General features: G+C 47.5%; 1 protein-coding gene across 5 annotated transcripts; it reads left to right on the top strand.

Annotated features, from left to right (window-relative positions):
* Nucleotides 1-313: 313 nt before the first annotated feature.
* Nucleotides 314-26,776, top strand: WDR89 (WD repeat domain 89). Of its 5 annotated transcripts, none has more exons than XR_013833742.1 (2): nucleotides 314-992; nucleotides 25,366-26,776. XR_013833742.1 is itself a non-coding variant. In XM_079956157.1 (2 exons), exon 2 carries the CDS (start codon nucleotides 14,165-14,167, stop codon nucleotides 15,326-15,328), a length of 1,164 nt encoding a protein of 387 aa, XP_079812283.1. In that variant the 5' UTR covers nucleotides 892-992; nucleotides 14,124-14,164; the 3' UTR covers nucleotides 15,329-17,049. The 5 variants fall into 5 exon arrangements, 3 of the variants coding, with proteins under 3 accessions (XP_079812283.1, XP_079812284.1, XP_079812285.1); XR_013833743.1 differs by having other exon boundaries at nucleotides 25,316-26,776; XM_079956157.1 differs by lacking the exon at nucleotides 25,366-26,776 and adding an exon at nucleotides 14,124-17,049 and having other exon boundaries at nucleotides 892-992.
* The last annotated feature ends 602 nt before the right edge of the window (nucleotides 26,777-27,378 follow it).

The raw sequence follows: 27,378 nt of genomic DNA, 5'->3' as shown, positions 1-27,378 counted from the left end.
ACTTGTATTGGGAGCTTGAGCAGCAAAGGGGTGTCTCTTCTTTTAAAAAGTGTAAGTGCCCTAATAAATAACACCACCACCTTCTGTTCTGTTATTTTTGGATCCGAGGCCTGGTTCAAATTAAACCCCGCCTAATGATCCTCCCGTTTCTTCCACCCTTTGCAATTTGCATCTTTCCATTTTCTTGCACATAAAATAAATAAACACAGGGCTGCACAATAAAATAATTCACGTCGTTAGAAAAAGCAGTGCGACAGCTCCCCCTGGCGGCCACGCTACGCAGCAGCACGCCCTCCCTTTGCGAGGGATCCTTCCCTCTCTTGCCTCCAAGGGGGTGGGTCGTTGCAAAACTAATTGACGCTACACAAACTACACTTCCGGCTCGCCATCGAATATGTGGGGCAGAGTCAAGTCTGAACAAAAAGATAGGATCGGGGACGCCTGGCTGGATCTGGACTGGTCAAAGAAGCGATTCAGTTAAACGCGTTGTAAACTCATGCAGGGAAATCCGGTAGGGAAAGACGGGACTCCACAGCGCCATCTGGTGTCACAGTGTCATATCGCAGATACAACGCATATAAAACGCTTTTTCTTTACCAAGCTAGCTGAGAAACGGAGCAAAAACAAGTTATAAATAAAAGCGCAGGAGTTGCCGTGCTGCTGATAGCACACATGGACTTCGGTGAGCAAATTCTATGCATTTCCACTCTTGCGCCCCTCAAATGGCGCCTTTTTGGTGTATCCCGGAAGTACTGGCCGTCCGCTGTGCTTGCCTTTCTTAACTCAATAGCCGGTGTGGGCGCGGCGTTCGGAAAGTCACGCCCTCGCTGCTGCCTTGACCAATCATTTTAGCTCAGGAGTCCTTTGTCGTCGTTGCGTCGTGAGCAGCCGGCCAATGGGGCTGAGCTGAGCGGAGGCAGCTGCTGGAGCAGGAAGGAAAAGTGGAGCACGCGGGGAAGGGAGACGCTTCTTCTTTAACCCGCCTGCGCCAGGTAATACACGTGTCTTTCCGTTTGGTACGTGTGAATTGTGGGTGTTTTGTTTATTGCTTGTTTGTTCCGCATAATTTCTCCCCCCCCTCTTTTCATTTGTAATTTACACTATTTATTTAAGTTGGGTTAGTAAAATAAAGTTATGTACTCCCTTCTCAGTTAAATAATTTTGCATTACGAATTTCCAGAAATTCCTGGGCCGCCCTTGGATCAACAGCATTATTATTACAACTTTTTTGGTTGTTTTTTTTCAAAAAAAAACATTTCTCACAGCGGTATCTCTAAAACGATCCCTTCCTGAAATTACGTCGGTGGTGTGGGAAGTCGGGCTTTGGCTTGTGCACGTGTGAAAAGGACTAGGCAGTTGGTTCTGTTGTTCCCCATGTGTGCATGGGGGGAGCGGGCTCAGTTGTCCTTCCTGCTGCCCAAAACTATAATTCTCAGATTCCCAGGTTTCATTTTTTTAGAAGGTAACATTCTCATTTTAGTAGAATTTTTTTTTCTTTTGAAATGTTTTAGATTTTTGTTGTTGTTAACTTTGCTGCGTTAAATGTGCATTTGATTCCCTGTTAATTATGTTGCTTTGAAGGTAGACTTTCTGTTTGACGTTCTTCAGTAAATTGTTTTATTTGATGTTTCAGTGTGTTGTAAAGCGTGCTGACATTTTTTCTTAAAAATATAAAGCAGCATGGGAGAGTCAATAATAACTTGAATTATGAAAAATGCACAGGCAATATTCTCCCCTTTCTGTGTGTATCAGAAACTATCCTGGTCCCCCACTTTACTTTGCTCCCTACCCCTTGGGAAAAATACCTGCAAATTCCCTTGTATTTTTTATAATTTTACATATATATAGATTTTTTTATTTTTTTTATTTAGCTATATACTGTTTTCTCCACCTCTCTCTCTCATGTGTAAGACTCCCTGCTCTGATTGTCTCAGCTACTGCTGTTACCCCAGCTCGTGTGAAATTGCAGACTGCAAAAGTGGTGATTGAAGGTGTCCTAAGATGTATTGAGGGACACAGGTGGCACTGTGGGTTAAACCACAGAGCCTAGGACCTGCTGATCAGAAGGTCGGTGGTTCGAATCCCCGTGACGGGGTGAGCTCCCGTTGCTCGGTCCCTGCTCCTGCCCACCTAGCAGTTCAAACGCATGTCAAAGTGCAAGTAGATAAATGGATACTGCTCCAGCAGAAAGGTAAACAGAGTTTCCGTGCGCAGCTCTGGTTCGCCAGAAGCAGCTTAGTCATGCTGGCCACATGACCCGGAAGCTGTACGCCAGCTCCCTTGGCCTATAGAGCGAGATGAGCGCCACACCCCAGAGTCAGCCACGACTGGACCTAATGGTCAGGGGTCCCTTTACCTTTAAGATGTATTGCATTCATTCAGGTGCACACACGTTCATGGCACATGTGATTTGCACTATCTCCCTACATGGCCACAGTTGCCACGTAGAGAAAGTCTATCTGGGCCCAGCATTCCACAGTCAAGGGTGTCACCACTAAGAAGGCCCTCTCCTTGGTAGCTGCCTATCTCGCTTAAATTGGCTCCAGCACCTGAATCTGAGCCTGTGAAGAGACTCTCAAGATTTGGGTAGGTATATATGGTTTCCAGCAACTGGTTTTCAAAAGCATTGCTGCCTCTAACCACAGAGAAGTCACTTTACCTCTCCTGATAAGTGACACATCTTAAGACTGGTAAGATATTATTAAACTAGTAAAATGACAACGGCAAAATTCAAACTTGAGCTTTTTCAAATTGCTCCTGATTTACACAGGGATTGCGTTCCAAGGCACCACACATTTAGTAAAATCACGTATATTTGGAACACCATGAGAAAAGCTTGGAAACACCCAGTTCCTGGGTTCGGTGCAATGCACATATCGAATACACGTAAATGGGGCTTAATGATTGTTGCTTACAGCAGTGACTGCTTATCCAAAATTAAGCATGGTCATTTCTATACAGGGTCACAAAGGACCCACAAGATACACATTTTTGCTTAAGCAAGTATTTTATAATTTATATCTTTTCCTTTTGGTCAATTTCGTTGCCATCCAGCTGGCTTGGGGGTTGTATTCCAAGTGTGTTGACTGTTACAGCCCTAACTGATCTGGGGATATCTCAGGAACTGTACACACAAGCTCAAGTTTTTTACTTAGTTATTGGGGCTCTCCTTACTGCACTGCAGACAGAAAAAGTTGGAGGCCTTTTTTCAGCAGAGGGAATCTTTATCTGTGGCGATGCTTAATATTGCACAGCCAACGAACCCAGTGTAACAGTTGTACCAGCAGAAGCTTGCCGTGTAACCAATTGCACGGTCTTGTGTGCACCAAAGTTCATAGCAACGTTCCCCAGTGCAGAACGTTTTGCCAGTGGAACAAGCATGCTGTAGTTTAACATAGTGCTATGTTGGATATCACCTTTAGTCTGCCTTTGCTGTTTCCTTTCTTAGGGTTCTGTTTTCGCTGTTGTTTTAGTTTGTCTAGCTTCATCACTGCGACCATTTATAAATTTTGCTTGGTAATTTTTGTTGCTGGTGTTAGAGACCTGGAGGTGCAGAGCGGTGGCTTAAAATGTCCAAGCTGTGAATCAGGAACTCCCTGGTCTGAATCACACCTCTGCCAGGAACTCATTAGGTGGCCTTCGGGCAAGCCCCTGTCTCCTGGCCTCAGTCTGCCCATCAGAAGTATGGGGGTAATAATACCTTGCAAGGCCCTATCTCCTGGCCTCAGTTTGCCCATCAGAAGTATGGGGGTAATAATACTCACTTACCTTGCCGGGACATAAGAATTGTGACTAGATAGTGCATGCAAAGTGCTTTGGATAGAAAAATAGAATTGTAGAATTGTTGGCAGGGACCCTACGGGTCATCTTCCAACCCCCTACAATTTTGCCAGGCTATTTTTCAGTAGACTATTCCGTCCGCACCCCAGTCGTCCTTTTTTCTTTTCCTACGGTCACTTAACATTTCAGGACTACCAATCATTTTCAGTCCTCATTGGGCTTCTTGCCACCTTATGTTTGTTTTTGTTTTAAAAATGGGTGGTTTCATTTTGCACTTCTGTAACCCTTGGAAGTGAGAGCTGGATCATAAAGAAGGCTGATCGCTGAAGAATTGATGCTTTTGAATTCTGGTGCTGGAGAAGAAGAAGAAGAAGAGTTTGGATTTGATACCCCACCTTTCACTCCCTTTAAGGAGTCTCAAAGCGGCTAACATTCTCCTTTCCCTTCCTCCCCCACAACAAACACTCTGTGAGGTGAGTGGGGCTGAGAGACTTCAAAGAAGTGTGACTGGCCCAAGGTCACCCAGCAGCTGCATGTGGAGGAGCGGAGACGCGAACCTGGTTCCCCAGGATTACGAGACTACCGCTCTTAACCACTACACCACACTGGAGGAGACTCTTGAGAGTCCCATGCAAGAAGATCAAACCTATCCATTCTGAAGGAAATCAGCCCTGAGTGCTCACTGGAAGGACAGATCCTGAAGCTGAGGCTCCAATACTTTGGCTACCTCATGAGAAGAGAAGACTCCCCGGAAAAGACCCTGATGTTGGGAAAGATGGAGGGCACAAGGAGAAGGGGACAACAAAGGACGAGATGGTTGGATAGTGTTGTCGAAGCTACCAGCATGAGTTTGACCAAACTGCGGGAGGCAGTGGAAGACAGGAGTGCCTGGCGTGCTCTGGTCCAGGGGGTCACAAAGAGTTGGACACAACTAAACAACAACAACAACCCTTGGGTTTACTTCCCTGCATGCCTCCCAATTATGCTGATGCCTCTCTCTTGATTTGCAGAGTCCCTATTTGAACTCCAAGCCAGTTCAGCACCTGCATTCATTATCAGAACAATTTATATTTTCATTTGTGAGTCGCTCTGAGTTTGAATTCAGCTTACAAAGGCAGGCCTGCAGTCAATGATACATTTGGTCTTAGCTAACCTTCGGGCTGGAAGCTGTTTCTGGGCACAGCTCTGTTCTTCGAAGGCATAAAGATCTTCCTTTCCCCCAAGACAGATTCCAGAGGTGCTGAGCAAATTGGCTGCCAATTGCGTTGCTTCTTCAGGTCCTATTGCCTTGGAAACCTGGCTTCTAAAATAACACATGTGCATTAGTGTGGGAATCGCGAGAGAGATGGAAGGCCCAGCCAGAGAAACAATTAAATGCAGAAAATGAGTCACACTCGAGACTTATTTTTAAATGAGAATTGTTTTCTTGTTCTGGAGTTTGCTTTGAGCTGTTGCTTCCAACCTTGGGATTGTTTTACCTGTCGTTTTGGTGGCTCTTTCTTTGAAACAGTCCAGTGCTGAAATGCTTGGCGTTTGCATTTTTGCAAAGCACTTAGAAGCTTCAAACTATTCTTTTCCGTAGTCAGGATGTTCAGGCCTCCCTTCCGGGCTACCATGGAAAAGCAGTGGCCTATTCTGCTGAATGCATGGCTTAGGTCAAAGGTGGGGGAAACTCTAGCCTACAGGCCAAAGGTAGTCTGTCAAGACCTCTTGATTCGTCTTTGAGGTTGTTTTGAAGAAGCCAGGCCCTCTGCCCTACATGACATCAAGTGTGGGTGGGTGGGCTTCAAAGGAACAACCTGGATCTTAAGTGAGCTTCTGATCGTCCCTTTCCTTAGAGCAAGACGTGCTCTCATCTGCCCCGCAGCCGTCAGGAGCAAACTGGCAGTAAATCACACTGTGCTGGTTTGAGTTAACTCCTTACCAGCCAAAACATGATATGCACAGACTTGTCAGGGCATCAGGCCTAATGAGTATAATCTCTGGTAGGTCTTGTCCCACCTTCCCACAGCTGCCTGAGTCCCCTCCTCTCCAGGACTTTCCCCAGTCAATCAGAGACTGCACCTGCATGCAGCCAACCTCTCCCCTGCCCTTTTCATGCCTCTTCTGGTTCTGGGCGACAAGCGGGGCAGGGAGCTTGTCACAGCAGGAGGAGGAGACACCTGTGACTCTTCCCCAGGTGCACTCATCTCTGCCTCTTGGCCTCCCTCCTTCCACCCTCCAGTGTGGTGTAGTGGTTAAGAGCGGTGGACTCGTAATCTGGTGAACTGGGTTCGCTTCCCCGCTCCTCCACATGCAGCTGCTGGGTGACCTTGGGCCAGTCACACTTCTCTGAAGTCTCTCAGCCCCACTCACCTCACAGAGTGTTTGTTGTGGGGGAGTAAGGGAAAAGAGAATGTTAGCTGCTTTGAGACTCCTTCGGATAGTGATAAAGTGGGATATCAAATCCAAACTCTTCTTCTCCTGCTTCTGCCTCTGTTTCTGAAATCCTCTCTGCCACAGACTCTCTCAGCTCACTAAACCCTGTTACCTCCTCAGCTTCCCACACCTTCTCCTCCCTGCCTCTTCTGTCTGACCACTCGTCCCACCACCAATTCCCAGGCTCTGAGCCATCTTCCCTTGGGGGTTCCCCAGCTGGTGCCCCCCACCATTCCTCTGCATCCTGCCGATCCATGACATCAGTTGATGGGGGATACGGAGCTTCTCCCTCCCAGCATTGCTTTGTGAAGCCGCCCTGTGCTGCTCCTTCCAACCGCTGACTTTGAGGGTGGAAAGGAGCAGCGAGTGGGCTGGGTCCGTGAGGTCTCCCTGTGTCGGTGTCTCCATTTCCTTGTCGACGGAGGTCTTTTACTTACTGGTGCCTCCCTAGGCAGAAGCTCCTTAACGGTGGCCCTTGAGGAGGCGGCTGATTAGAGGCATCTGATATCACAGGCACCTCCCTGGTGATCTGCTTGAACAGGCATCCCCAACCTCCAGCCCTCCAGATGTTTTGGACTACAATTCCCATCACCCCTGACCACTGGTCCTGTTACCTAGGGATAAAAGCATCCTTCAAAGGCAGAGCAAGCTGACTAATAATAATAATAATAATAATAATAATAATAATTTATTATTTATACACCGCCCGTCTGGCTGAGTTTCCCCAGCCACTCTGGGTGGCTCTCAATCAAGTATTAAAAACAGTACAGCGTTAAATATTAAAAAATTCATTGAAGAGGGCTGCCTTAAAATGTCTTCTGAATGTCAGGTAGTTGTTTATCTCTTTGATGGCAGGGCGTTTCACAGGGCGGGCGCCACTACTGAGAAAGCCCTCTGTCTGGTCCCCTGTAGCCTTACTTCTTGCAATGAGGGAACCGCCAGAAGGCCCTCGGCGCTGGATCTCAGTGTCCAGGCTGAACGATAGGGGTGGAGACGCTCCTTCAGGTATACAGGACCGAGGCCGTTTAGGGCTTTAAAGGTCAGCACCAACACTTTGAATTGTGCTCGGAAACGTACTGGGAGCCAATGCAGATCTCTCAGAACCGGTGTTATGTGATCCCGGCGGCCACTCCCAGTCACCAATCTAGCTGCTGCATTCTGGATTAATTGCAGTTTCTGGGTCACCTTCAAAGGCAGCCTCACGTAGAACGCGTTGCAGTAGTCCAAGCGGGAAATAACTAGAGCATGCACCACTCTGGCGAGACAGTTTGCGGGCAGATAGGGTCTTAGCCTGTGTACCAGGTGGAGCTGGTAGACAGCTGCCCTGGACACAGAGTTAACCTGCGCCTCCATGGGCAGCTGTGAGTCCAAAATGACTCCCAGGCTGCGCACCTGGTCCTTCAGGGGCACAGTTACCCCATTCAGGACCAGGGAGTCCCCCACACCCACCCGTTCCCTGTCGCCCCAAAACAGTACTTCTGTTTTGTCAGGATTCAACCTCAATCTGCTAGCCGCCATCCATCCTCCAACCGCCTCCAGGCACTCACACAGGACCTTCACCGCCTTCACTGGTTCTGATTTAAAGAAGAGGTAGAGCTTGCCTTGTTCTACCCCCTCTAGACGCATTGGCTTGTCTCTGCACCTGGAGATGGGCTGTAGCTTAGGGGTAGAACATCTGCTTTGCATGCAGAAGGACCTAGCTTTGATTCCCAGCACCTCCAGTTAGGGGGACGGGACGGAAATCCCTGTCTGAAACCCATGCTTCTCAACATGGTAGACAACACTGAACTTGGTGAACTAATGGCTTGACTTTGCACTGGGTTCCCGTGCTCCTATGCGATACATGGGTGTCATTAGTAGGGTGGGAGAGCCCTTAAGGACTAGAAACTTGGAAATGGTGCGCCAAAAATAGTGAGATGCCCAGGGCAGACCTCTAAAAAGCCAGGACGAAGTGGTATCAGTAGAAACAGGGAAGAGGCTTTTTTAAAGCAGCAGTTCTGAGCCACGCGATGGCGAGGGAGTGTGAGAGATAGCAGGAGAAAGCAAAGAGATTGTGTGGTCTTGGTGCTTCGATGCAGGCAGACGCAAGCCTTGCTTGGCATAGATATGACGACAGCACTTCTTTGCGTGGGGTTTGCTTCCCAGTGGTTACTTGCCGCAGCGGCCTTGCTCTCGGGAGACAGCAACCATTGTGAAAACCGCATTGCCAAAAGATTCTCTGGGAGGTAGAAGAATGTAATTCATGAATCACCGGTCTATTTTTGAAAACCTTGTAGGATTTAAATGACTCACGGATCTCTCTTTAGCCTAAGAAATGTTGTTTATAACTTGTGTGTCAATGACTGAAAATCTATAACTATATTCCAGTAGCATTAAAAGTTATGCGGACCAATATTTCAAGCCCGCCATGGAAGGTTTTATAGTCCTTTATCACCTCCAATATACTCTTGGAGAAAATGGTATTTCAAATACTACTTTGGGATCAGCAATTCAGTATTGAGTTCCAGTTAATTCTTCTAGTCACCCGGTACAACTTTTCGAGGTTCTCACCCTGGTGCATCATCTTCTCCCTGTGAACCGTGGTTTGCAAACTGGAAGCTAAGCTTTGCATCTCTTTGGAGCAAATTTTACCTCCCAACCACGGTTTCACATACCATGTCCATCCATACAAACCATAGTTTCTTTGAAACTATGGCTTGGAGCAGTTTAGCAAACCATGTTTGTTAGGAGAGTTTGGAGGCAAGGCTAGGTGGAGGATAGTTTGTTTATTCATTTATTTATTTCATAGTGACTTCAGGAGAGGCAACAGAGTGGAAGGGGGTGTCCCCTCTGCAAGACAAGAGACCTGGCCATGGTTTGACAGTGCAGCTTGGCTTCTCTACCATGGTGGGAGTTCAGCTGGGCTGTGGTGAGAGAGGCAAGCTGGTGGTCCTAGCCCCAAACTTGGGTGGAAGTCTGGAAGTTGGTCGTAGATCTCTGTAAGACACAAACAGAGATCTAGAGCAAGCTTCTGTTGCCCTTCTTTGGCTTAGGTGAGTGGATGGGGGCTTGTTTCTGTCCCTTCCAGGTCACTGTTGCTCCAGGCTGGAGGAAGAAAACAAGGAGGCTGTTTCAGGGACATAATAATAATAATAATAATAATAATAATAATAATAATACAGTGGTACCTCGGGTTAAATACTTAATTCGTTCCGGAGGTCCGTACTTAACCTGAAACTGTTCTTAACCTGAAGCACCACTTTAGCTAATGGGGCCTCCTGCTGCTGCCATGCCGCCGGAGCACGATTTCTGATCTCATCCTGAAAAAAGGTTCTTAACCTGAAGCACAATTTCTGGGTTAGCGGAATCTGTAACCTGAAGCGTATGTAACCTGAAGCGTATGTAACCCGAGGTACCACTGTAATAATAATTTTTATTTATACCCCGCCCTCCCCAGTCAAGACCAGGCTCAGGGCGGCTAACACCAGGTATAAAAACAATTGATTAAAATACAACTTAAAAGCAAGATTAATATACAACAATAAAATGCAGCCTCATTTCAGTAGAAACTCAAATCAAAAACTTTTGGGGGATGAAAACGTCAAAACTTCACCAAGGCCAACTACCCAGACTGGTCTTATGTGGGCGAGAAAAAAGCCAGGGAAGTCCCCAAATAGGAGTTCCATCACAGAAGGAAAAAGGAAAGAGGGGGAGGGGATCAAGTTGATTCCAAGCCAAAGGCCAGGCGGAACAACTCTGTTTCAGGGATGTAGCGTGAGATCAGGGACAAGCAGGGGTATGTGCTGGCGAAGACAAAGCTTTTGTTGGTCACTAAGGCAACCCCAAATTTGTTGACCTCTGAACATGACTCTGTCTGTGGCAGAGAGATGCTTTGGTCCCATGCTTGGGTGCTGCATGTGCCTTCCTTAATCTTGTGGTGGATGACCTTTGAGTTCCCTCCTGATTCAATGATAGTCTGATTAAAACAAAGGGGGAAAAGCAGAGGGATGTGTGAAAAGCAGTATTTAAGCCGGTATTGTTGTACTACAACTTCCATCATCCATGCCCATTGGCCATGCTGGGTGGGGGCTGTTGGGAATCGCAGTCCAACCACAATGGGAGGGCAGCTGTTTTCGCCGCCCATGATTTACAGGATAGAGGTTGCTGAAGCGAGGTGCTCAACTCAGCGGTCGGACATTGGGCCAAAGGAACAGGACCCAGAGTTGGGACTCTGGGTGCAGTTCAACCCCGCCCTGTGTGGTCTGAGGACTAAACATGAGCCCTGAGCCATTAACTTTTAATAATAATAATAATTTATTTATACCCCACCCATCTGGCTGAGTTTCCCCAGCCACTCTGGGCGGCTCCCAGTCGAGTGTTAAAAACAATACAGCATTAAATATTAAAAGCTTCCCTAAACAGGGCTGCCTTAAGATGTCTTTTAAAGAGAAGGTAGCTGCTTATTTCCTTGACATCTGGTGGGAGGGCATTCCACAGGGTGGGCGCCACTACCGAGAAGGCCCTCTGCCTGGTTCCCTGTAGCTTCACTTCTCGCAATGAGGGAACCGCCAGAAGGCCCTTGGTGCTGGATCTCAGTATCCGGGCTGAACGATGGGGGTCAAGACGCTCCTTCGGGTATACTGGGCCTTTGAGGCCGTTTAGGGCTTTAAAGGTCAGCACCAACACTTTGAATTGTGCTCGGAAACGTACTGGAAGCCAATGCAGATCTCTCTTTGCCATGTATTCTTTCCCTGACACAGCCACCCACTCCCTCTCTCATAACATCCAGAAACTGCGTTTTGGCCAGAAAAACTTGATATATATGAAAGGGTGGGGGGGAATGCAGGCAAAAGGAGAGTCGAGCTATTAACAACCCTGGGATTAATCGCCTTGGAATTAATAGGTGAAAACAGCAGCCGCAGACTAGATCTTGCATTTGCAGGCTTCTGCCCTGACAATGTCTGCATCTGGCTGCCTCCCAGCTCTTAATTTCCCATTGTGCATGGAAGATCACAACTTCCCTACTTCTCCCATAAATGTGACCCAGTGGGTAGAAGGGGGGAGGGCCTTCTCCTGCCTCCTATTGAAACCCTTCCCATCAAAGTCGCGCAGCAGCTTCCTCTTCCGAAGAGGAAGAGCCTCTGGCTACACCCTGGACTCTGCCTGGCTTGTTTGTTTAACCTTCAGCCGGGCATTCCTAACGAGAGGTAGGATTCCGTTTTCACCAGCTGACATTTTGCCACATGTCCGCGGCGCGACTTAATGAGATGTGGCAGTCGACAAAAATACACCCTCGCCGGTTATTACCCCATTGTGTGGGATGCTGCCCTTTCCTCTGGAAGGCGGTGCCCTCCGACAGCAAGGACATGTAAACATTGCCCCAGAAAATGTGGAAATGACTTTTTTAAATTTTATTTTAAGAAACGTAAATGCAGATTTATACAATAGTACCCTGGAAGAACTCCAGGTCTGTTCTCCTTCCAGTTCTCCACAATGTCTCTTGAGGAAGTCCAGGGAAATGCTCCTCAAATGTCTGATGGCTTCTTTTTCTTCTGAATGGAAACTGGAGGAACATTTGGCTGGAGTTGCCTTAGGGACGGGCAGGTGGGGCTACCCACCTGTCAGTCACCTGACATCACAACGACCTGGGTCGTAAAGGTAAAGGGACCCCTGACCATTAGGTCCAGTCGTGGCCGACTCTGGGGTTGCGGCACTCATCTCGCTTTACTGGCCGACGGAGCCGGTGTATAGCTTCTGGGTCATGTGGCCAGTGTGACTAAGCCGCTTCTGGTGAACCAGAGCAGCGCATGGAAACACCGTTTACCTTCCCGCCGGAGCGGTACCTATTTATCTACTTGCACTTTGACGTGCTTTTGAACTGCTAGGTGGGCAAGAGCAGGGACGGAGCAACAGGAGCTCACCCCGTCGCAGGGATTCGAACTGCCAACCTTCTGATCGGCAAGCCCTAGGCTCTGTGGTTTAACCCACAGCGCCACCCTTGTCCCTTTCACCTGGGTCTTAGCAGTGTTTTAAAACTGGCCTTTAGGAGTATTTACTTCTACGCTGACTTGTAAACTAGGAATGGCCAATTTCACCTGGCCCATAAAGGCTCTGGATAATTGCATTCAGGCTCTGGTTAAAGTTTGCCCCAAACCTCAAGCATAAGGGGGGAAAATGAGAAATGGCATGCTTGAAAGTGTAGATATCTATCTGTCAGAGCTGCCTCCAGGTCCCAGCTCACAGAGGACCAACGCTAGGCTGTAGTTATGTACAAAAGTCTTTATTGATATTCAGTTTCCATTTTAAAGCCGCAGCGTGCAGCTCTACATCTCGACCTTAGACCGGCGAAGTCCCGTCTGAGTCTCCTCCCCTTCCACACCAGTTTAAGACCCTCGCCTTGCTCCACCTCTTCCTAAGTTCCTTTCTCCTCTGGGCCCTCCTGCCCGCTAGGGTCTCATCCTTCCTGGACTCCTCTGACGCTGACCCTGACGATTCTTGCCCCTCCTTCCGGCGGGCTTTAGGACCTGGTTCCCTATCCGGGCTACCTTCTGTGCCGCTCGCCTGTACCTTTGAACTTGGCGCGCGCGCCCAGCCTGCAACTTTCCTCTTGACCGTTAACTCGCTTTCCGATGGAGGCGTGGTCAACCCTGACTCATCTTCTCTCGCTGGTGGTGCATATGTGGGCTCTGACACCTGGGACTCCTCCCCCCCACTAAGCTCTGGTGGGGAAGCTGGTCCTGATTTCCAACTGCTGCTCTGGGAGTCCCCGCTGGCCCCTTGCTTCTGGGGTGTCCCCCTTGGGTCGCCCCTTGCCCTGCCCATCAGCGCCCCCTTCTGTGAATCTTCCGATTCGCTGGAGAGGCTCATGGAATCTATCTGGCTGCTGTCATATTCTCCTACGCTGCCCTCGGATTGCTCCCCCTCGCTCTCCATCTCCTCTCCTCCCTGCGCTCCCGCTGAGTCCTTGACAATATCTCTGTTGGATTTTGTTTGGAACGCCCTGGCTGTGCCTCAGAGGACATACTCCAAACCGTTGGATGACACCAACTTTATTATGGCACTTGAAAAGGTCAGTTTCCAGAGCGCAATGCTCCTTCCATCCCCTAAACCACTGTCAGGATAGTAAGAACAGCTCTCAAGCATAAACATGCTGAATACCTTGATTTAAACCACTAGCAGAACCTTTCTTGTATCAATAAATCTGTATCCAGGAAACTGTTTACCAGCTCCTTCTGGTGCGCAGGCTGAGACCCTACCTACCTGCAGACTGTCTCGCCAGAGTGGTACACGCTCTGGTTATCTCCCGCTTGGACTACTGCAATGCACTCTACGTGGGGCTACCTTTAAAGGTGACCCGGAAACTACAACTAATCCAGAATGCGGCAGCTAGACTGGTGACTGGGAGCGGCCGCCGAGACCACATAACACCGGTCTTGAAAGACCTATATTGGCTCCCAGTACGTTTCCGAGCACAATTCAAAGTGTTGGTGCTGACCTTTAAAGCCCTAAATGGCCTCGGTCCAGTATATCTGAAGGAGCGTCCCAACCCCATCGTTCTGCCCGGACGCTGAGGTCCAGCGCCGAGGGCCTTCTGGCGGTTCCCTCACTGCGAGAGGCCAAGTTACAGGGAACCAGGCAGAGGGCCTTCTTGGTAGTGGCACCCGCCCTGTGGAACGCCCTCCCATCAGATGTCAAAGCGATAAACATCTACCTGACATTCAGAAGACATCTGAAGGCAGCCCTGTTCAGGGAAGTTTTTAATATGTGACATTTTAGTGTATCTTTCATCTTTGTTGGAAGACGCCCAGAGTGGCTGGGGAAACAAATAATAAATTATTGTTGTTGTTGTTGTTGTTGTTGTTGTTGTTGTTGTTGTGCAGAAAAGTGCTCTGGAAAGGATTAACAGTGGAGACCTTATTTCATTTGGTCTTATTTCTATTTTCCAGACCTCTACCTTCTTGAGGATGCAGTTTTAGTCGCAGTTGGTATGGAGAAGATCGAGGAGCACTTTTCCAGCCTCCAAATCGCAAAACGGTGTGCGCTGGCTAAAGACCCCACTTATCTGTTGGACTTGGACATTTCAAGAGGCGGAGGGAGCCAGTTGGTGGCCGTTTCGTGTTCCGATAAATCCATCAGGGTTTACAACAGAGAGACGCTCACTTTGCTGCGGGGATATAGCAGCCGTCCCGGGCGGCTCAGCGGCGTCCGATTCGCACATGCGTGTGAAAGTGTGTTGTTCTCTGCTTGCAGCGATGGAACGGTGAAATGTTGGGATACGCGCTTGGCAACCACAGGGCCGACACAGTTGTTCCGTGGCTCTCTTTCAAATGTCTTCATTAGCTTTGACATAAGCTGCAACGACCTCATAGTCTGCGCTGGAACGGAAAAAGTGGGGGATGATGTGTTCATGGCCTTCTGGGATGCTCGCAGCTGCGCGAGTAGTGTAGCTTCCAGCAGAGAGCCTCTCGGCTTCTACTCGGAGACCCACAACGATGACATCACCACAATTCGTTTTCACCCCATCAAACAGAACCTGGTAGTTTCTGGGTCAACCGACGGGCTGGTGAACGTGTTTGACATCAACAAGGACAGCGAAGAAGATGCGCTGGTTGCTACCTGCAACTCCGACTCGTCGGTCAGTTCTGTCGGGTGGTCCGGAAAAGATTACCGGCAGGTCTATTGCACAACGCACGATGAAGGGTTTTGTCGGTGGGATCTTGCCCGGCTGGAGACCGAGGAACCAGTTACATTGCTGCATGTTCCAGACGCCCGAGAAGCAGGAAGTGGACAAAGCACCAAGGTGGACTACTTAATCGGTGGCTTGTACCATGAAACGATGGACAAGTTGGTTGTTGTTGGGGGAACGTCAGCAGGAAACATCTGCCTCCTGGACTGTGGGGTTGGTGGCCTGAGTTCTGTAGGAGTCCTTCAGGGGGGTCACTCTGCTCCCGTCCGCTCATTCTGCTGGAACGTGGCAGATGATTCTTTGCTGACCAGTGGAGAGGATGCGCAGTTGTTGCTATGGAAACCTGGAGCCGTGGGGAAAGCCTTTGGAAAGACGACTTCTATGAAGACTGCTTCTTCTGTTCATCAGCGGCTGAGAGTTCACCAGCACGCTTTCAAGAGCAAGAAAAAACGGACGTCTTTGTAAAGAGGTGGCGGCGATGGGGAGTGAGGAGGCCTCTACCTGAAAGTGATTCCAGAAGGGTACCTGCCTTAGCCCATTTCAGGGGGAAAACAAGTCCTGCAGCACCTTGAAGACTTAATTTATTATGGCATAATGTTTCGTGGACTAAGGTTTGCTTCATCACGCACGGAAGCTTATGCCATAATAAATTAGTTGGGTCTTTAGGGTGCTGCAGTTTTCCACTTGTAGAGAGTTGACCTTTTGAAAAGTTGCCACACTTTTGGGGGGGGGAGTGAGTTCCTTGCAGGTATTTGACGTGTACAGCTCGACAGCCGTGGCCTTGTTTACTCAGAAAATATCCTCTCCGTGTCAGTGGGGACCCCAACTTCCAGCAAAGTTGGCACTGGATTGGTGCCTCGATACGAGAAGCCTGCCAAGCAAATTAAAAGGTATCGTTCTTTTGTCTGAAGCTGCTTATGACAGGGTTGTTCAAACATTTCTCTCCAGATCCCAACAGCCCAAATTATATTTTGCTATAGATGGAATTTTCTTAAAACGATGCCTGAAGTCACAGGGAGTGGAGGAAGAGGGAGATAAGCCTGCTAAAAGAGGCATAAGGGACAAACTGAGAATGGCAAGATTAGAAAGTTCCCTTCTGCACCCCCTCAGTTCTGTGAAACTTGATATTTGTCACACAAGGCCTCTTCTCCAATGTGTGAACACACACAGCATCTCTCTAATTTGGGGCTGGGGGCTAGCCTGTGGCCTCTCATCATCCCTGACCATTTGCTGCAGCTAATGGATGTTGTAGTTCTTGCCTGCTTCTGATTTCATCCATTTTCTGCAGGTGGGAAGGGAACTGGTCTCTGTTTGGAAATACTACAAGCTGAATACATGGTTCCCATGATTTGGGGGTGCACACACCCAGTTCCTTATTTGTTATCAGAGGCCATTGTGCATTTATGAGCATTGTGCAAACATGACTGTTACGACTAGAGACATTTATTGTGGCTCTTGAAGGGGAGTCTTAGCAGTCATGGAAGTCTATGATTTTTGGTTGTGCAACCATTATTTTGAGGTCTTGGGGCATATTGGGTGATCCCCAACTAAATCTTACTGAAAAGTAGACCCACTGAAATTACTTAAGCCTGTTGATTTTACTGGATCTACTCTGATCATAGCTAATCCGCTCATTCCCTTTAGTTCCTCTTCTGAATGAGTTGTTTTTCGAACTTTGGTCCAGATGAGGAACTGAAAACTGGGAACTGCTAGCTAACTTTAGAACTGCGTATCACATCAAGACACAAGGTAGTTTGTTTCGATCTCTGCAAACTTTCAGTTCCCTGAAATCCATGGATATAAAAATGAAAGTCTGGAATCTGAAGCTATGGATCTTCAAAAACCGGAGAAAATGTCTTACTTATTTTGTAAATGATACATGGATTCATGTGGCTGATTTTGTAGGCACATCATTGCTTTGAAGTTGTTTACAATACCCAGATTTACTTAATACCACAATCTGTCAAGGCTGGAGACAGGCACTGATTGGGGTCTCTCCTCCACCCCCACCTCAAGAGCTGGCACCAGTTTGAAACCAAAACTGTGCCTTGTATGTTTCTCCCCGTCACTTGGCAGTAAACAGGTGTTGCAGATTTTTAAAAAATATAGTTCCTTTTCTTTCTGGATTGATGCTGACAGTAAGAATAACAGATTAAGTCGAGATAATAAAAACTTCCTTTTGTTTACTACAGTGTGGGTGGTTTCTGTAACCAACTCTCCGATTTTTCCCGACTTGCAAAAGCTTAGTTTTCAAAAACGAAAGCAGCTTTGTACATTTTGTATTCCATAAATATACTAGGCAATATTCATCACAGTCATTCTGTTAGCACAAGGACCTTCAGCTGTGCAATGAGTCTTCTCTCTTTTCTCCCCATGCACCCCCCAACAAAATATTAAAAACGCGATACAACCTCAGCCATTTAAAGCTTCCCTAAACAGGGCAGCCTTCAGATGTCTTCTAAAAGTTAGATAGTTCTTTATTTCCTTAACATACACAGGGCGGGTGCCACCACTGAGAAGGCCCTCTCCCTGTTTCCCTGTAACCTCACTTTTCGCAGGGAGGGAACCGCCAGAAGGCCCTCAGAGCTGGACCTCAGTGTCCGGGCTGGACGATGGAGGTGGGATACTCCTTTGGGTATAAAAGGCCAAGGCTGTTTAGGGCTTTAAAGGTCAAAGCTAGTGCCTGCCAACATCAAGAATACTCAGCTAGGTAGAACAGCGGTCTTGATTCATGCTTTTCCATCTCAGTACAGCAGTATCTTCTGCCTACAGCATTTCAGGTTCTGGCTCCTACAATTGACCTCCGAAGATTCTGGGTTGGAGAATGTTCCCTCCAGGGTACAGACCCAGGTTTGGCTTCCTGCAGACTTGAGCCAGCTCCAACCCCTTGGACAGAAATACTGCAATGCTTGTTGGCTATTGCTTGTGTCCCTGAACTTCTCTTGTATTTAAAAAGATTGAAAAAGACGTGAAACCTAAATTGACCTCCCTTTTGGGATCTGTAGATCGGCATGGTGGTGGGTGGGATGAACTGACATTTTCCTTCCTTTATCCATATGGCAATGCCGTCATAAAACCAGGCATGTGGATGGTTGTTCGCTGTGCGATGAACTTTGCTATTGCCATACGTACAGCAGACACGATTTTGGCAGTTGTCAAGTACATGGGGGCGTCGGAGTTCGTCGCTCGCTGGACCTCTTCAGGCAACGTCATCTGCTTGACTTGTCAGCTTTTAAGTGATTTTGGGTTGGGCTCAGCATTTGAGGGATTCCACACGCCCCAAGTGTGGTGCATTTTGAGTGGGAAGACAAAGCATCACTTCTGGAAAATGGCCTTGTTTCATCATCCTAGGCTTCATCAGTAGAACAGGCTCATATGTAATACAGCGGTACCTCGGGTTAAGTACTTAATTTGTTCCGGAGGTCCATTCTTGACCTGAAACTGTTCTTAACCTGAAGCACCACTTTAGCTAACGGGGCCTCCTGCTGCCGCAGCGGCGCTAGAGCACGATTTCTGTTCTCATCCTGAAGCAAAGTTCTTAACCTGAAGCACTATTTCTGGGGTAGCGGAGTCTGTAACCTGAAGAGTATGTAACCTGAAGAGTATGTAACCCGAGGTACCACTGTATTACAGGATAGTGGATCTTATAGCATAGTAGTGGTTGCAGCCTAGGATGACGAAACAAGGCTAATATTCCGGAAATCCTTGTCTTAGATTCTGTGAAAGGATTCTGTGGAACTGCAACAACCCTTCATGTGGATTATTGGACTCTATGAACAGACAGGTGGAATAGACACTTATACATGTATGGACCTTATGCATGAACTGACTAGAGAATGAACTGATCTACTGGGTTTTCTGCTTTTTTCATTGAACTTTATGAGACCTGTTGAAATCTACAATTTGATACAATGAATAGTATACTTTATTTATTCAAAAGCACAGCCGGTTACGTCTTGTGTGTTTATATAAAGATCTAAGCTGGCATAGAAACTGGCTCCCCTAACCCCTAGGAATAAAATCAATTACAGAAGTTCTTGGATTTTATTTTATTATTTTTAGTTTCGTTTATTTATATGAAACTTTTTAGCTGCTTGTCCCCTGAAGGTCTCCAAGTGACTCACACAAATAACAATATACAGTACATAATACCATAAGGGGAAAAGCAGGGGAGGGGGGAATTATAGACTTGGAGGGTTCCCCTGAGGGTCATCCAGTCCACCCTCCTGCCATGCAGGAATCTTTTGCCCAAGGTGGGGCTTGAACCCCCGACCCTGAGATTTAAGTGCCTCACACTCTATCGACTGAGCTATCCCAGCTGCCATGGGGAATCATGATAATATTTAATATCACAACCATGGAAAAGCAAAACAAAGAAAAGCGTACCAGCCGCATAAACAGTGGCAAACAATATTAACAATTCTTAAACAATAAAGAAGGCAATACTTTATTTTATGTTACTGCAATGAATTGAGGGAACCCTCAGAGCATGTATAGGGAGCGTGCAGGGAATGGAAGCAGAAAAAGTTACACTAGAAGTTAAAAGTTTTAGTTAAAAGTTACAGCTAAAAGTTGTGCTAGGGTAACTGGCTGAATCCTGCCCCTTGATGCTTTGCGTGCTGTTGAGAGGCTTAACTTTCTTTGGCCTATAACAAGTCAGCCTTTGCCACAGTGGTAGGAGCCTGTCTGCTGCCTGCAGTGCTCTCTGTGTTTCGGGGAAGCCGATCTAGTGCCAAATTATTCATAGTAAGGCTCTGGTCTCTGATTAAAACTCTGCATGCTGTGCTTATCCAAGTAGGAAAGGGGGGGGGACCCACTTCTGGAATAATCCCACAACCTGTGTATCAAGGGGTTGTCGTCCATTTATGGAAGCATTAATTTACCAGTCTATTTTTAAAGTTTCGGTCTGAGCCTGCTAGGGGATCTACGCCGTGCCCAAACGATGCATCAGAGAAGCTGCAGGAAGACCTTACTAAAGCAACCAGTTGCATTATCAAAACATCGAAACCTGTATTAATGGGACAATTTATCAAAAACCCCCAAAACTGGGTGGTCTTATATGGGACGGAACTCAAACCGTATGCAGAAGTTAAAGGGAATGAGGAAGGTTGAAGGTTGTCCCACCGCCACCCAAATGATACAGGTGTTCTGGTCGCTGCCGCAATTTCTCTATAACATACCAATATTCCCAGTAGTTAGAGAAGGGGTAGTCAACCTTTTTATACCTACCACCCACTAATGCATCTTTCTTGATGGTAAAATTTCCTTACCGCCCACCAGTGCTCGATGGAAGGGGGATTCAGCTTGTGCTGTAGAACCCCCTACCGCCCACCTAGAATCCTGAAACATCCACTAGTGGGCAGTAGGGACCAGATTGACAACCCCTGAGTTAGAGTAAGGCAATTTCCTCTGTTGCCGAAGAATTGATGCTTTTGATTTATGGTACTGGAGGAGACTCTTGAGAGTCCCATGGACTGCAAGAAGATCAAACCTCTCCATTCTGAAGGAAAACAGCCCTGAGTGCTCACTGGAAGGACAGATCGTGAAGCTGAGACTCCAGTACTTTGGCCACCTCAGGAGAAGAGAAGATTCCCTGGGAAAGACCCTGATGTTGGGAAAGATGGAGGGCACAAGGAGAAGGGGACGACAGAGGACGAGATGGTTGGATGGTGTTCCCGAAGCTGCCAGCATGAGTTTGACCAAACTGCGGGAGGCAGTGGAGGACAGAAGTGCCTGGTGTGCTCTGGTCCATGGGGTCACGAAGAGTCGGACACGACTAAACGACTAAACAACAACAACAAAAATTTCCTCTGTTCCTAGGGAAAGGCAGGTTGGTTCAGGTGTGATGAAGAAGAGGTGTTACATTGAATGGAGCTTGGCTCCTGCAAGGTGCCTGGCTCTGCCCAATTGTTTTCTCAGCTGGCCTCTGGAGTGTGCAGCATTCTCAACTGCATGTGCGTGCAACCAATTTTCTTTTGGGAAGCCGAGTATCCACATTTGTGTTTTGCCAAACTCTTGCCCTCTGCACGTTCATTCTCCCATCCTGTGAACACACTTTTATAGGTTTCCCTTTATAGGTTTCCCTTTGCTTGTATACCTGTGACTGTTCACCCACTGGGGCTCTCATTCTCATGGTACAGAATCCAGTAGATCCTGTAGTTGCATGGTGGATGGCAGCATTCTTTTCCTTGCGCAAACCTTGATCACTCCAGTCTCTTGCAGCACAGCTACCCCCCACGTTGCAGGTTTGCGAATCGGCAGTGGATGGATGAGCCTCTTTAATGAGCACATTACTTTAACATTAATGGGATGTTTAAAAACAAAATAAATCCCAGGCTCCTGGGAACTTCTCCTCAGGCTACCAGCAATATTACTATTGATCTTGATTACAGAAGGACTAGATATGCAAGGAATATTGAAGCGGCAACTTCCCTTTCAGCCATGTAGAGAACAGCATGTGGCTGGCAGACTCCACGCCAGGCCATGCTGACTGATGGTTCTGCCCACCTGTCAATCTCCTGTGACGTCACCATGCTATCAGGTGACCCGACTTCAAAGGAAAGGATTGGGAGGGCAACAGAATAAGGCGCCAAATTCAAAAAGCACAGTCTTTCTGAAGCAGAGAATTGGGAGGACACTTAAAAGTGCATTCCTGCTCTTTCTCCATATTTAACTTATGTTTAAAACCATGGTGGGACGTTTCTGGCTCCTGACGTCTTGGATGACATCAGGCACGGGAAAGGTTGACCACATCATACATGCAGGCAGGCTGGAGGTTCCTTCAAGCAAGTAGAACACATCCTTTAAGTTGATTTTACTAATTGGGAAGTACAGAAAACAATATGGATGAAATAGCTGCCATTTAATGATGGGTATCAGAAATCTGTGAATCTGGCAGTCTGAGGAGACCCTAAGCCCCCTGTTTTTCCTTCTCCTTCATGCAGCTGTTTAAAGAGGACATTGTATTGTGAGATTTGTTACTGAGAGTATTTGGGTACAATTTTCACCCAGAGCTAGCCAACATATATCGTTTCCCTAAGGTTTTGCCCTCATCAGCGTGGAGCACAATAACTCCGCTTTTCAGAAAACTGAGTCATGCCTGTGGAAAGGGATACACGTGGTTTTCATCTCTTTGCTGTTTTAATCAGCCTGGAGCAATGCCTATCGTGCATCATTCGCAGCAACAGATTCCCATCTTGCCAGAGACACCCGCACAATAGCCAGCCTCTTTTGATTGGGACTGCTTCCTACCTCCCTGTGACAGTGACCTCTGTCTTTAGGTTGTTTCCCAAAATGCTGGCCCTGCCCTGCTGCAGGGTGAAGCTCAGACAGCACCATGAAGGCAGGAGGGTTGGGGGGGGGGTGGGAATAGATGAAAGCAGGAATCGGTGTCTGGATGGTGCAGCAAGACTTTTAAAAAAAGGAAGGGATGGTCCTTGCTGGTGTGTGTGTGTGTGTGTTACTTGGGCTCCACTCCAACAAAATGTCATGGGCTGGTACTGAGGCTGGCACACATAATCAGATCTCTGGCAATTTCTTCCACCTGAAGACAGGTTATTCTCTAGTAAAGCATTTCCAGAATTGTTGGGGAAGACTTGGGTGGGTCAGGTCTGGCTGGCTGGCTTCGCATTGCTTAAAAGGTAAAGGTAAAGGTAAGAAATATCAACAACCTCAGATATGCAGATGACACCACCTTGATGGCAGAAAGTGAGGAGGAATTAAAGAACCTTTTATTGAGGGTGAAAGAGGAGAGTGCAAAATATGGTCTGAAGCTCAACATCAAAAAAACGAAGATCATGGCTACTGGTCCCATCACCTCCTGGCAAATAGAAGGGGAAGAAATGGAGGCAGTGAGAGATTTTACTTTCTTGGGCTCCACGATCACTGCAGATGGTGACAGCAGCCACGAAATTAAAAGACGCCTGCTTCTTGGGAGAAGGGCAATGACAGGCCTAGACAGCATCTTGAGAAGTAGAGACATCACCTTGCCAACAAAGGTCCGTATAGTTAAAGCTATGGTTTTCCCAGTAGTGATGTATGGAAGTGAAAGCTGGACCATAAAGAAGGCTGATCGCCGAAGAATTGATGCTTTTGAATTATGGTGCTGGAGGAGACTCTTGAGAGTCCCATGGACTGCAAGAAGATCAAACCTCTCCATTCTGAAGGAAATCAGCCCTGAGTGCTCACTGGAAGGACAGATTGTGAAGCTGAGGCTCCAGTACTTTGGCCACCTCATGAGAAGAGAAGACTCCCTGGAGAAGACCCTGATGTTGGGAAAGATGGAGGGCACAAGGAGAAGGGGGCGACAGAGGACGAGATGGTTGGACAGTGTTCTCGAAGCTACCAGCATGAGTCTGACCAAGCTGCGGGGGGCAGTGGAGGACAGGAGTGCCTGGCGTTCTCTGGTCCATGGGGTCACGAAGAGTCGGACACGACTAAACGACTAAACAACAACAACAACAACAACAAAGGTATCTCTGACCATTAGGTCCAGTCGTGACCGACTCTGGGGTTACGGCGCTCATCTCGCTTTATTGGCCGAGGGAGCCGGCATTTGTCCACAGACAGCTTCCGAGTCATGTGGCCAATGTGACTAAGCCGCTTCTGGCAAACCAGGACCGAACAACGGGAGCTCACCCTGTCATGGGAATTCGAACTGCCGACCTTCTGATCAGCAAGTCCTAGGCTCTGTGGTTTAACCCACAGCGCCATCCGTGTCCCTTCGCATTGCCTAGTGCCAGCTAAATAAACGAGACAAAGGTTCAAAAGGGGTGGTGGTGGTGGTAATAATTTATGTTCAGCAAATGAGGAAACGCAGAAAGAGTCCATTTGTAAAAGCAAATGAAATGACTACCATCAATTATCCCTGCAGAGTGAGAAGAGGAAGTTCTTGGACTCAGGAACTCTTTACCATGGGTTTGTGAATGGCAGAAGATTACCACTGCAGGAGCAACACCGAAGGACACCAGCCCTTTGATTCATTCTTTTGGGAGCAGCAAGAGCAAAGATGATATCAGCTGGTGGTCCCTGGAAGAACTAACTTGCCCTGGGACTTGGTTACTTAGGTGACAGTTTAATAAATAACAACAACAACAACAACAACAACAACAACAACAACAACAATAATAATAATGATGCTGCATTATTGATACCCCCCCCAATTGCCTGGGTTTCCCCAGCCACTCTGGGTGGCTCCCAACAAAACAAAACAAAACAAAACAAAACAAAACAAAACAAAACAAAACAAAACAAAACAAAACAAAACAAAAAACACACATATATAGTAGCACTTTTTGGAAGAAATGCTTCATGCCTCTTGGGAATGGCTATTTTGAACATCTTTTAAAAATTCATTATGTATCATTTCCCAGAAGCCTATCGTATTTATATATTTATATATTTAGATTTTATATTTATTTTTATTGGCATTGCAAGAGATTATAGAGTCCAGAGCTTGGTTGTTTGTGTTCGCTTGCTTGCTGTGTGGTTTGTTTGCATGTGTGAAGGGGTGTGTGTGTTGTTGGCTCAGATAAGCCATATTTATTCATATTCTGTTGGGGAGGGGAATAAGACACTGTCTTGTTGTGCTGTATATGTGATATAGGGGAGCCACACCAGGATGAAGGCATTCTTCTTTGTTTGTCCCTGTGCCAGTTAAAGTTGGTTAAATTCCCTAGTAGAGCAGTTTCCCATACATTTTTGTACAGGGGGTCTATATTCACTCCTGATAGGACCTTCCAGTGTCTAGTTCCAGTGTGTAGCTGCTGAGAGTGACTTATGAGCCATGTGATCCTTGAAACCAAATGTCCATCATCACACATAATGGGCACTTGAGTCACTCCCCGAAACAAGCCTTGCTGCTGCTTGTATACCGTGAACCGGATGTGATGTGACATGACAATTACAGTTACCTACCCTCCAGGGGACGTGGGTGGTGCTGTGGATTAAACCACAGAGCCTAGGACTTGCTGATCAGAGGGTCGGCGGTTCGAATCCCCGCGATGGGGTGAGCTCCCGTTGCTCGGTCCCTGCTCCTGCCAACCTAGCAGTTCGAAAGCACGTCAAAGTGCAAAGCGAGATGAGCGCCGCAACCCCAGAGTTGGTCACGGCTGGACCTAATGGTCAGGGGTCCCTTTACCTTACCCTCCAGCAGTTACCTGATGAAAATAGGGACATCCTATTCCACACCCTCCAACATTTCTCGGCTAAAAGGAGAAGCAGGGCATTCCGGGATCAAATCAGAAACCGGGACGGACAGGTTCTGTAAATCTGGGACTGTCCCTGGAAAATAGGGACCCTTGGAAGGGTCTGCAATTTTTCCATATTATCTGTTCAGGAGATAGATAGTGACCCCAAATATCTGTTCCTAGTAGGCAAGCTTTTTATTCCTGACGTTACACGAGGGAGGAACTCATTGTACATTGACTACTGCAAGTTTCACATTTCACTTAGGCCACTTTGAAATTCTGAAAATGTCGTGGTGGTTGCTTTTGCAATGACAGTGTCACTGGAAGAGGAGGGACGTGGAGAAACTGGAAAGTGTAGCCTCTGTTGCTGTGTGCAAGTTCCCTGTGGAGATGCAGAGGCAAGAAGGCAGGTTTGTGTTTTGTTGAAACTTGACCGAACTATGGAAACCCTCCACCCAGGTCTGCTTGGGTCAATGCAAGCTTAACTACGTTTTGCTTCGTGTGCTGGAGGTACTGACAAGCCTTGAAAAATATCCTCCTTTGAAACAATGCCTGGGACCTGGAAAAACAACAACCGTTGTCCACAGTTCCAGCTAACATAAGACTGCGAATGTGAGGGACATGGTAGCTGCTCTCAGGTAAAGATCAGCACAAACTGTTCTTGAGTTCTCACCACGCTGTGTACAAACAGTATTACTGTTCAGCCGAGAGCTGGACCTTGAGAATAGGATTCAATTGCAAGAGAAAAATCTGCGGCCAATTTTTAAATCACACAAGAAAACATCACATCTAGATAACGGCTTTGCTTTGCAAGATGTTGTGGAGCATCCTGACTGGATAATCAGAATCAATATTGTGAGTGCTGCTATGGTAAATGCTTGCTAGATCATACAAAGAGTCCATCTAGGGTTCTCTGTCTTCAACAGAGATCGGATGCAGATGGGAAGAGGTTCATAAGGAGACCCTGGAGGAGATGACGTACCCTCTTCTTCTCCCACCATGCACTTCCGGATACTACATCCACCACTGAATAGCTCTTACAATCAGAAAGTTATTGATATTTAGTCCGGATTTCCTTTCTTTTTACTTGAATCCATTGGTTTAGGTTCTACCTGTGGAGAGGCAGAAAACAAGCTTGCTCCATCCTCCATGTGACAGCCCTTTAGATATTTGAACATGGATATCACATCTTCTCTCAGTCTCCTCTTTTCCACGCTAAACATACTCGGCTCCTTCAACTGTTCCTCATAAGGCTTGGTTCCAGATCCTCCTCTGCACATGTTCCAGGTTGTCAATACCCTCCTTAAATTGAGGTGCCCAGAACTGGACACAGTACTCCAGGTGCAGTCTGACCAGACATTTTACCAGCTTCTCCGCAAAACTATCCATGGGGGACTTTGTCAAAAGCCTTACTGAAATCAAGGTACGCTACGTTCCTGCATCCTGTTTTCACAGCGGCCAAGGTAGGAAACGCACAAGCAGGATCTGAGCACAAGAACACGCTCCCCTCCTGCGGTTCCAGCAACTGGTACTTTCTCTTCTCTCATAACTTCTCATGTTGTAAATCTCTCCTTAGAGTCACCTCTATGGACGCAGTTCCCATAGTAGCTTGAATGGTCAGGGATAGTAGGCGCCTGTGCTTCCAAGCAAGGACCAAGGAGACCCTTAACAGCAGCAGTGGGTGGGGGAACTGATGCTACGCCACCTGCCTCAGACACTAAAGGTAAAGGTAAAGGGACCCCTGACCATTAGGTCCAGTTGTGACTGACTCTGGGGTTGCGGCACTCATCTTGCTTTATTGGCCGAGGGAGCCAGTGTACAGCTTCCGGGTCATGAGGCCAGCATGACTAAGCCGCTTCTGGCGAACCAGAGCAGCGCACGGAAACGCCGTTTACCTTCCCGCTGGAGCGGTACCTATTTATCTACTTGCACTTTGACGTGCTTTTGAACTGCTAGGTTGGCAGGAGAAGGGACCGAGCAACGGGAGCTTACCCCGTCGTGGGGCTTTGAACCGCCAACCTTCTGATTGGCAAGTCCTAGGCTCTGTGGTTTAACCCACAGCGCCACCTGTGTCCCTAACACTAGTGATCAGCAAATGCTGATCACTAGTGCCTCAGACACTAGTGCCTCAACCCGTGCCTTAGACCCTAGTGATCAGCAATGCCTAACACTAAATGTCCCTAACACTAGTGCCTCAGTCACTAGTGATCAGGAAATGCTTTGGGGTGTGTGGAGCTAGGCCAGCTCAAACTTTGGTCCCCAGCTGGTGTTGGGACTACAACTCCCACTGATCCTACTAGCTAGCGACGATGGGAGTTGTAGTCCAAC

This window comes from Podarcis cretensis (assembly GCF_951804945.1).
Source record: "Podarcis cretensis genome assembly, chromosome: 1".
Taxonomy (NCBI): domain Eukaryota; kingdom Metazoa; phylum Chordata; class Lepidosauria; order Squamata; family Lacertidae; genus Podarcis; species Podarcis cretensis.
This window is presented reverse-complemented; position numbering and strand designations above follow the sequence as displayed.